We start from the raw sequence: 10922 nt of genomic DNA on the forward strand, positions 1-10922 counted from the left end.
GAAGAGGAAGAGCTCACTTGGCAAAATAGCCAAAGACACACATGCAAAAGGTCACCGATGAGGAGAATCACCGTGACCAAAGACACTCTGGGTCAGCACTCAGCCAAAATAAACGACTGAAATCACACTTGTAAACCATCATGATTCCATCAATATGTCACTGGTGTGATTTTATTCATGAAGACAGGGAGGGAGAGCGAGCAAGAGAGAAATAGAGCGAACAAGAGAGTTGGATCTGTCTGTGAAATACAATGCAACACAAGCTGTTCTCCAGCTGGAGAGATACTCGTCTGCCTCACCAAGCCATGACAAGTTAGATTAGAAGCAGTCGATTTACACCACATTTAAAGGAATTTGGTATTGCCACATACTGTACATAATGTAGAATATATACCAACACAAAAAAGATGTCCCCAAATCCTAAATTAACTCAAAATTTAAAAAACGAAAATCTCAAACGCTAGAAACTGTACAGATGGTGAGGAAACACACACAGTACCAACCAGCCAGTAGCAACAGCAGATATTTAAACTACATATATAACTGGTTTTATTCTTTCATCCCACAGAACCTTTTAGTGAAAAGCTCCTTAAAGGTTAAGACTGGATTCAACTCCCCATGTAGCTATCTGATGAAAGGCTGCAAGTGTGGTGGGTATTTTACTTACTTAAATGAAACTATACAAGGACCTGGTCCAGACTGGTTGTCTGGTTGTAAATAACCTGTGGTGTCCCAGAGGGTGGCACACTGCAGTTTGCAGAGTACTAAAACCACACACCAGGTTCCCAGGGCTCAGCAGTATCAATTAGAGGCAGCTTTTGAAAAGATGTGCTTCCTCCGTTGCTGTGGTCTGGTCAGAGGTAGGAAGTGAGGGAAGAGAGGGAGAAGGCGACTCCTGCAGCTGGGACTGTTCAAGTCCACAAGAATTCAGGCTTTAATTTGCTTTGTCAGCTTCCTCCCAGATCCTCAAATAAAGAAAACAGTAGAACTGCACACACCTGAGCAGTCCTTCCTCTCTTTCTCTGAAATTACAGTGATGTTCCCTACTGTCCCACACAGTGACTTTAGTGACAGAAAATACACAGCATCAGAATGAAGATTATAATGAGCGCATGTTTGCATGTGTCTCAGTCTTACAGGCCTAAGGGGAGCTACAGGTTACCCACAGTGGCATGGTGGCCAGACCACAGGCTCTTCTGTGCTGCATCTGACTCACTTACCACAATTAGGAAACATCAGATACTGTAATCATATCTGGAAACCACTTTAGCCACAATAATAACACAGGTCAGAGAAATTCCAACACGAGTCCTATAAGGAACGAGCCTGACAGGAAAGGGGAAATTGCCTCAACCATAATAGTAGCAAATTATTCAAAAATTTGCATTATCACCTGTTTTCTCGAGCTGTACAGTGAGATTTAGACTAAATTCAGATATAGATAGGCTGGCTGCTTCCACTGTGTAAAAAGTTGACTGTATTCCTGAATGAGGAAGCTTCTATACAGGTGAATGTGTGCTGCTGTTGCATGGATTTCATTGGTTTCATCAAGTTAAACAATAATCTGTCAATAGCAATAACCACAAAACAGCAAAAAATTAAAGAGACGCATAAACTTCCACAGCCTTTGAAAGGCAATATAAGGCTGATAAACACAACAGGGACAGAGCATGACAGCGGCACACCGCCACGCTTCGGAATATAAAAGTGGCAAATCAGTTTTATTTGGAAAACCACACAACCCTTTAGCCAATTTTCAAAAACAGCAAACCAAGTTAGAGACCAGAGTAAGAGAACCAACAAGCAGATGTGGGTTATGTAAAATATATTTAACTAAAATATGGCATTCTGTCAGCTTTGACAACCAACAGCAGATGGCTTATTTCCAGCCTGGCAACCGGCTCTGAAACCTGTCAAGCCACATTTCCACATGTGTTTTGATTGACATTATGTTTCCAACTAACCGTCGACATCACCCAAAACTAACAGGTCGAGCTGGCATATTCATAACACAATGCATAACGCAATGACCTTCTGTTAGCTCACTAACTGTGAATCCTCTGCCGTTCTTGAAAATGCTAATCACAGCACGTACGACCAGAATGAGTTCACCCAATTGGTTCTGACAGGTCTGATTTGCAAAGCTACAGCAGTTTTCTGCCGTGTTCAAACAATAAAAAACTGAGGGATTGCTTCTTTGTCCTTCATAAACAACAGGCTTAATTTCCGCCTCTATTTGGGGATAAACAACCTCCTACATTGGGTTCAGAGAGAACAGAGGGACCACACAGCCCCTTCCTCTTATAATGGACAAAGGCATTGGCCAGCCATTGGCCAATTTGTGTCATAACCTTATCGAAAAGAGCCAAGAATAAGGCCAATGAGCTGCGGAGGCCCCGCGAAGAGGGGTAGTCGTTTCCTAATCCTTACTGAAAAGGACAAACTAAAGCATCCCTGTTGGGTATGGGGGACAGGGGAGTTCTTGTTTCTAATGGCCTGGGGTTCTCTGCTTACATGTCATGCCCCATCTCATCCACAGTCCTGTTAATCCCATTAACATGAAGAGGGCCCTGAGCCTCAGAGTGGCCACAGCTTAAGAGCCATCAGTGAGCGTTAGTCTTCCAAATCCAAGCCCTTGTCTAGACCCATTACCAACTTAGTCCTGCAGAGTCAAATCATTTGAGACTCATGCTTAATGATGGGTGCATAACCTATGGCCATTGGTTTACCATTTCAAAATAGTTTACAGCAACACACAAAGCTGACATGCCTCATGTTATTTGATTCTAAATGTGATTAACCTGATTTTGTTATGAACATCCCACCCATCAAGTGTATTCCTTGGCAGCTTCAATGCCTTTCTCACATTGAGTACCTTTCTTGAATGTCTGTCACACAAGGCTGATCACGCGAGAGTTAGATGGTTCAGTCCAGTATTAGGCAGTATTCCCATTTAAGGCGATTGCTATTGGGTGTGTGTGTGTGTGTGTGTCTGTCTGCAGTGCGTGTTGCTATAAACACATGAAGTATTAGGACAGATAATCTATTGGCTTTTAATTAAAAAGCCAGGTGAAGAGCACTAAAGATGACTTGGGTTAATGTCTTAAGCAGTGCAGCATAGACAACCTCTAATGCCTCAATCCACCAACAGGCAGCTGACCTGGCATCTGCACGTGGCCCATTTGTCATCCCACTGCATACCAGTTGGGTGATTACAAAGCATCACAGCCTGATTAATGCAGCTTTGAAGCAGCTTGCTCTGGCCTTGCTAGAGCACAGAAATGCTGGGCATGGCGACTGCTCATAAAAAGCTTTCAATCCCGCAGTAAGAAACCAGTCTGCCGCTGTAGCATAACACAAATGGCAATCAGCTGAAGCAGGGGTAATCAGCAGAGTGATCCCTACACCCTGCCACGCATATTCAGTTCCATCCAATGGCAGATAGCAGTTTGCTACAATAATCAAATGGAGATTGGTACCATTAACTGCACATGAAGCTGTCACAGATGTTTAAGACTCATGTACGTATCCTGTTTGTCGAGAGACTAGACACCATCTCTACCTGGATGTTATGGGTGTCCAGTGGCATAACAGGAGTATGTTCCCTTTCTAAAATATCACTGAGGATTACTGTGACTAAGTGGAAAACTACCACGAACACTGCAACATGCTACTCTTCGCACACAAATAAGCTTTGGGCACAATGTTTCAGTTGTACCACACAGAATATACTGTAAGGTGTTCATGAGTGCCAGAGTGGTGAAGTTGTCCTGCTATTTAGCTTGATTCCTGGAGAAACAAAGTGTCAGTCTATTAACCTCACCAATATTTTTTTTTTGCTTAAACACATAACATGAAGTATTTCACATTTCACAGTTAAAAAAAGACAAGCTTAAAAGTCCACAGTCATAGCAGCTATGTGAGGTTTTAGCATATGACACTTTGAGCATTCACATGTTGTAGTTGTAGGTATCATCTAATGTTTACCATGTTTATCATCTTATTCTAACATGCTATGTTTGCTATACTGCATATTCCTTAGTCAGATATTTGGTCATGGCCCTTTTTTAAAATCTGCTCCATATTGGAATGAATCCTGAAGTGAACATTTATGTGTGTACTATGACACAAAACTCTGAAGAGATCATTTAACTGAGTAACCTGCTGACCCTGAATGGAAAGGTTTGGAAAAGGTAGTCCACTGTTAGATAACAGGAATGCAGCCCTCTGCTGCGATGTGTGTGTTTCCACATTTTTTACGTTTAGGAAGTGCACCAATAAAACATTCCCTCAAATTTGACCTCTGCTGCACAATTTCCAGACATTTCATATTTTTTCTTTCTGCCCTCACCATAGATAACGCAGCATGTAGAGCAACAATTTCAAGCAAAATTCAATATAAAGATACTGCAAAATAAAGTCTTATTCTGCACCTAATAAGAAAGGGAGGAAAAAGGAGCATCTATCCAGTTAGCCGTATCCTACTGTCCTAAATAGCAACTTCCATCCAAGACGAGTTATTTTGTTGGGTTTTGTGGGTTAGGGAACCAAACACATCGAAACCCCTCATCAATGGTATTTTTAGAAATGAATTTCGGCTGCGCTAGCTTATCTTGCAGTTGTGGCAAGCGTGAAAATTCTGCCCTCACTGGCTATCTGCTGGAGAGCTTAGGAAAATGGAGATCCATTCTCTCTGTGGTTAAAAACTGAGCTGATCTTTCAGGGCTGATGTAGCTCCAGTAAAGGCTGGTGGCATATTCTAACAGAATCCATTTCTGTGAAATGACCAGATGGCAGGAGATTAGTTATGTTTCAGTGGCAATTAGGCATTTGCAAAAAAACTTGAGTGAAAATTACTATAAACTTTTCACACAAATTTGATGTCAGGAATGCACACAACAGCTACTGTGCCCGTCTCAAGTTGGTACACAGCAATTGTGTATAATCTATGAAAACTGCTCACAAACACCCCCTCCTTTATTAACCTGGGAAGATCTACCAGGCAGAGTGTGGGGCCAACACATTTTGGCAGGATGCCTTTAACATATCTCGTTCCTTTCCTGCCAACAGATTGTACTCCCTATTGGTTTGAGGGAGGAAATGCAAGAGCATCCAAGCTTAATCAACTAGACAACAGATCCATTCATCATCATCATCGTCATCATCATCACCTTTATTTATTCAGGGAAAAGGCCAGTTGAGAGCAAGCTCTCATTCTCAATGACGCCCTGACGAAACATTAAAACATAAACATATAAATCAAATAAAACCATATGAAAACACAGATAGAGAGCAACATTAGAATTCATTTGGAGTTGTGTGTGTTTGGCCACCAAATGTAAGTCAAATATTCACTCTCCTTTTAGCTCTGCTTTGCTCTCCTCCAACTCCCAAAGGAAGAATGTGTGCATTTACCACTGTCTTCAATATAGCTAGCTACTAGCATAGGTTGTTTGCCTGCCGTAGCCAAAAGAGTGGCACAAACCACAGCAGTAAAGTTGCAGTGCAACAACCAAAACAGCTGAAAGATGCTATAAAGTTCTATAGAGCCGGGGTATACTGCATAGTGGGTGATATCACATTACATATAGTCATTTTAGACACTTCATTAGAGCCACTTTAATCATCGGGAACTTTGATTTATCCATCCTGGCAACTACAAGCAAACATAACATCATCCATTTGAATCCATTTCTTCAAACTGCAGAGAGGAGAAAAACCCTAAACTGGTTACCAAACAGGACCATCTGGAGGCAGTCGCAGGATGATAGGAGCTGGAGGCCTAAAAGGGTTTGGGGGTTAGCTGTAGGGAGGGCAGAAAAAGAAAAAGAGACCAAGAGAGAAGGAGAAACGGTGGACCGGCTACCAAACCATGTCGTGAGTCCCCTCTCTGCAGACACGACAGTAATTACAGGGAGCAGGCAGAAAAAAGTCTGACGGAGAAATAAGCGAAGATACTGGGACTGCTAGGTTACCGCCCTTGGGTCCTCAACATAACCACAAGGCTAACCAGCCCATTTTACAGTATAGGCCATGATAGCAGGGTTCCAGATCAGTGCACTGACACACTGTGCCAGCAGTCCATGGCAGGCCAGGTAAGCCAACACAGACTGGGCTCCACCTCACAGGGACCACACAGAGGTTTCAACAAAAGCTCTCTGAAGGTTAGACATAAACTTGCTGGACATGATGAAACCAAGACAAAGTGTGTGGATTTTTATGAAGTACACAGTCTAGCTTTTGTCTGTCTGTCTGTGAAGTCACATACTGTGTTACATAATAAAAACTGGTTAAAATCCATTCAAAATAAATATAGGATGATTTCAGGTTTGTTTTCTTTTTTTTTATTTGATATGATGTAGGGTTGCAATGGTGCAATGTGATGCTGAGGGATGGTGTTCTCGAAGGTGTTCATTTCTGAGATATCCAAAGTAATCCTGCGCTGCTGATTTTAATTTCTTTTTAACTGGATGGAATTTGGTGACGGGCTTTCAGCTTCCTTCTTTCCGCTTCATGTGCGTGTGTAGCACCCGTTGCGGAGTCTGACAGGCATCAGGCAAGAGAGGTGCACACGCACTGCATTTTTTTCTTCTGTACCGGTCATAAGCAAATGGGTATGAAATGATAACTTTTCATACCATGATATACCATGGAACTGGCACACCACTGCAACCCTGGTATGATCATAAAACAACATCAGTCACATCCCAAAGCGCTGTGTGGCTTCTTTGCCATCATCGACTCACATCAAACCGCATCAGTGTGAAGTGTTTTGGTTCGGCCTCAGATCAAGACTTCTTCAATAATAAAGCTTTCAGGACAGGAAACAGAGCGGCGACTCCCCTTTACCAACTGTCTGAGCATTATAAATCATCGCCCATGCCCAGGGAGGCTGCGTCCTTCAACGTGACTCACAACCTTCACACACACTGAAACCTTAAGACATCTCACAAGGGCAGAGAAATGAGGTGGGTGCAGTTCATCACATCTATCAAGCTCCTGACAGGGACCAATAATCCATAAAGTGTGTGTGCATGGGTTGAGCTGAAATATATTCTAAAAACAAAATGTTTTCAACTGCTAAATGGAACAAAATGGCTGAGTTGTTCACTTCACTGCTACTATTTTCACATTGGTTGACCTTTGGCACTAAAACTCTATGAATCCAGAAACTAAGGAGTGTGACACACTTGAAATCAAGCTAAAAATGCACTACGTCCTTCACCAGTGTTTGCTGTTCTACTGCAGCAAGTCCCAGAATATTGCACCAGTATTTCTCCTCTGAACTGTAGATTACAGCCACAGAGATATGAACTACATGACGTATGATTCCCATTTTCCAGTGTAGGTGTCGAAGCTGTGTATGTGCTAATGATGAGTGTGTCCAAGAAAAGGAGGGGAAAAGCTCCCTGGGGTGATTTGGCACCGTGGAGCTGCAGGGAGGGGCTGTGACTGACTGCAGAAAAGTGCCTTGCATGTGATTATAACACATGTAAACTGTTTTTTCCTTTAACTGTGCCCTCCTGGTGGCCTTGATTAATATAATTGAACGCATTAGTTTGCTCTCATTAATGTGTAACCACTGAGCACACTTCTGAGAAGAAGTACGTGATTAAAACACACAGCGCCTTAGATATTTTTTTCATGACCATTCCTTTAACCCTGACAAAAACACACAGGAAGAAACATCATAACGTATTCCACACTCAGCACCTCCAACTGCAAACCCTCAGGTGTCTGTAGCTCTTTAGCCTTTAGCCGTTTTGCACAGCCCCAGGCACAAACCACGATTTTGGATCCTAACTTTTAATCACTAGCAAAGTTAAGTCAGTGCACTGGTTTCCCATCTAGAAGTGAAACAGAAGCACCATCTGTCTTTTCACAGAGAGGAATCGATGTTGCACTGTGACAAAATATTCATATATAATTCATCTGCAACTATTTATCATAAACATTCAATGGGAGGCACATAGTTTCTTTTCAAATTCACATGAAGAATACATCAACTATAGTTTTATTTTTGAGCAGGAGGCCCACTTTGCAGGTTTGCAACACTGTAATACTGATGTCCTTTCACTTTATGAAAAACATTACTTGCCAGATACACAGTTAAAATAAATTCAGTCTACAGGTTGCAGGTTGCTAGGTAATGGTGTTCTTCATTATTTTGGCATTATCTATGATGACAACTTCTTTACAAGTAACATCAGCCTTTTCTTCTACACAAGCACAGATCAGTCTGTGCGTCCAGGGCTGTTTCACTTAGCCGGGTTACACAGTATATCTCTGTCGCACCCACCCTTCCTCTATCTCCCTAACCCTCCCAGTAGAGCCTGAGAGGACAGGAGACAGCTGCTAATTGCGAGCCTGATCCAAACCCACGGTGTTAAAAGCAAATAACAGTGGATGACCGATAGCTTCTAATGAAACATGTCAGACACAGATCACGTCAGAGGAAATCTTTTAGGATGGGATGCTTCTGTCATTTCGTAAGAAGCCTGCAATAACTTGGACCTAAACCCACAAGCTAATAAATAACATTATGTTAACATCTTGTCACAAAATAATCAGGGTTTGGCTTTCTGTTTTACATTAAAACCTGGAGACCCGAGGCTCTCCAGCAGCCGCACAGCGGGTGACTGTGCAGCAGCAGCCTCTCCACTGCGCTGCCACTCCCTGACAGCTTTATAGACACAGAACACCATCTTTCTTGCACAGTTGTCACCTTTATCACCTGCGCTGAGTGCAAGTGCACATGCATAGAAACTCTACCAAGAGAAAAGTCTCTGACTTTCACCAAGAAGGCCTCAGGGAATGTGCTAAGCAGGAAGCGTTCCATATACAAAGCAGTAAGCGGAGTTGTAGAGGAAATTCACCACTGGTTGATGTGGAGGGTGTGCGTGTAATGTTTGCTCACTAAGCTGTGTCCTCTGGGTGTGTTTTAATAGTCACACAGCACCTGTCATAAATACACAAACTGCTAGAACAAAGCAGATATAGATGATCTGCACAGTGTTCTCTTCAGAGCAGATGCATTTTATCCTAATATCTGTAAACATTAGCTCATCATTAATCAACTGTATTAGCTGTAAAGTGGCAGGAAGATGATATAATGACGGCTGGGAATCGAGATGCCTCCGACCTACCGTACATCATGGATGATACATAGATGAGTCTATGGCACGGGAAACTATTCAGCCATCAAGTATGAAAAGGCCAGCTATGAGTAATGCACAGTGTTACCCTGCTGGCTGAACTCACGCTGATGCCTGAGAGCAGAGGATGGCAGCCTACTCCCAATTTTTAAGTAAGTTAAAAATAAAATACTTTGTTCAAAGTTTCAGTATCTGGCAAAACCGGTCGAGTTTGGCAAAGGGGCTTCTCCAGAGATCAATTAATTCCTCAGCACAAGTCAGCACTTCGAACAAGTCCAGGCTCTGGAGGCTGCAACACTCAACACTGGGGTATCCATGCATGCAGCCTACTTACTTCTGATTTTACTGTTCATCCTCTGGAAAACTGTAGTCACCCTCTTACCAAAAGGAAGCTGCTGGAATATGAAGGTAATGCCACTAAAAATGTTAAAGTACTAGCAGATACAGGTCTTTAGAAACTCACTAAACCAAGTGTCTGCAAGAGAAAGGAGTGCACAGACAAACACAAACACCTGGAATCACTGGGTAGCTCTTCTAAGCACCATACCCTATTGATGAAGTGATACATGCCTACAGGCGGACCGCTTGTTGTCTGAGTGCACGCGCTCAGCGGTGTTGGTGCATTAACACTGCTCAGAGTTAGGGCAACACAATGAGTGAAGCCTATCGTTGTTCCTTCACTGTTCTCCTGGACTGATAGGGTACAGGTAAAGACATACGGCGGGGATAGTGAAGTTAGTAACACATGACTGGATGCCATTCATTTAGCAAAGTACCTGTCATCGTAGCAGAAATCGGCGTCCAGAGTGTTGACATACAGGACCAGAGCCACGGCGCCGCACAGCAGTTCTGCAAGCATCTCTATTGTGCACACACGCGGGGCAAAATAAAAAACTAAACAAAACAGGAAAAATAGCTTAATCAAAGGAGAAAGATGGTAAACGAGACAGAGAGGCAGCGATTCCCGATCTCTACTCAGTCTCTGTCTTTATCAGGATGTCTCTGTGAAAACAAGTCCGTTTCCCCCTCCATCATTCTGGCTTAAGTGCACAAAGTCGCTCGCCTTGTTTCTAACCCATGTTGCCTCTGAGCCGGGGAGCTCTGGATGCTTCTGGGAGATGGATTCTGCAAATAACACAGGAGCAGCGTTTAGTCAATCCGTGCCAGTGTAGCCTACCACACGCCTTCCCGACACAGAGGAGGACCAGCGCTCTGACGCTCCGCAGCCGGGGATGGAGACACGACGTGGTCGAGAGCGCGGTCAAGTTAGGAACAGTGACATAAGCGACATCCGGTTACGTTTTCTAAACAAAGCGCGCTGACCAACGTCTTAATGAGCAATAGGCTACTAGGGTCAAAATAAGCACAAGAATGTAGCGATGTTATTAAAACACAAGATGAAGAAAGAGGTGTTTCCAGCCTAATCTACCATTTGCATTCAGATTAATCAATTTTCTGCCAATTTTAAAGCTGCTAATCATTAACAGTCGCATTCTCATATTTGTAGAGTAAATTATCAATTTTGACATCTTAATTTTCCTCTTACAGCACTCTTAATTTATGAAAGTTGTTAGGCTTTAATGTGAAAGAAAATCTGCTGTACTTCCTCTCTTAGGTTTGGTGTCTCCGGAAGAAGACACAGTGTTGATCCAAAGCGTGTGTTTCGGAGATCTGAAGCGCATGCGCACTACCCCTCCTCCGGAGATAAGGTTAAATCACACTACACAATGCTGAGACATTTAGGTAGGCTCCATGAATTATCTGTGC

General features: G+C 42.9%; 1 protein-coding gene across 1 annotated transcript in view; it reads right to left on the bottom strand.

Moving 5' to 3' along the window:
* tmtc2b (transmembrane O-mannosyltransferase targeting cadherins 2b) overlaps window positions 1-10439 on the bottom strand; it is a 93694-nt gene extending 83255 nt beyond the window's left edge. Inside the window, exon 1 of the mRNA XM_020602971.1 lies at window positions 9932-10439. Within this exon, the coding sequence (XP_020458627.1) occupies window positions 9932-10014 (83 nt within the window). The 5' untranslated portion in view covers window positions 10015-10439. The remainder of the gene's footprint in view (window positions 1-9931) is intronic.
* Between the last annotated feature and the right edge of the window lie 483 nt (window positions 10440-10922).

Source organism: Monopterus albus, unplaced genomic scaffold (genome assembly GCF_001952655.1).
Source record: "Monopterus albus unplaced genomic scaffold, M_albus_1.0 scaffold59.1, whole genome shotgun sequence".
In the NCBI taxonomy this organism is placed as follows: domain Eukaryota; kingdom Metazoa; phylum Chordata; class Actinopteri; order Synbranchiformes; family Synbranchidae; genus Monopterus; species Monopterus albus.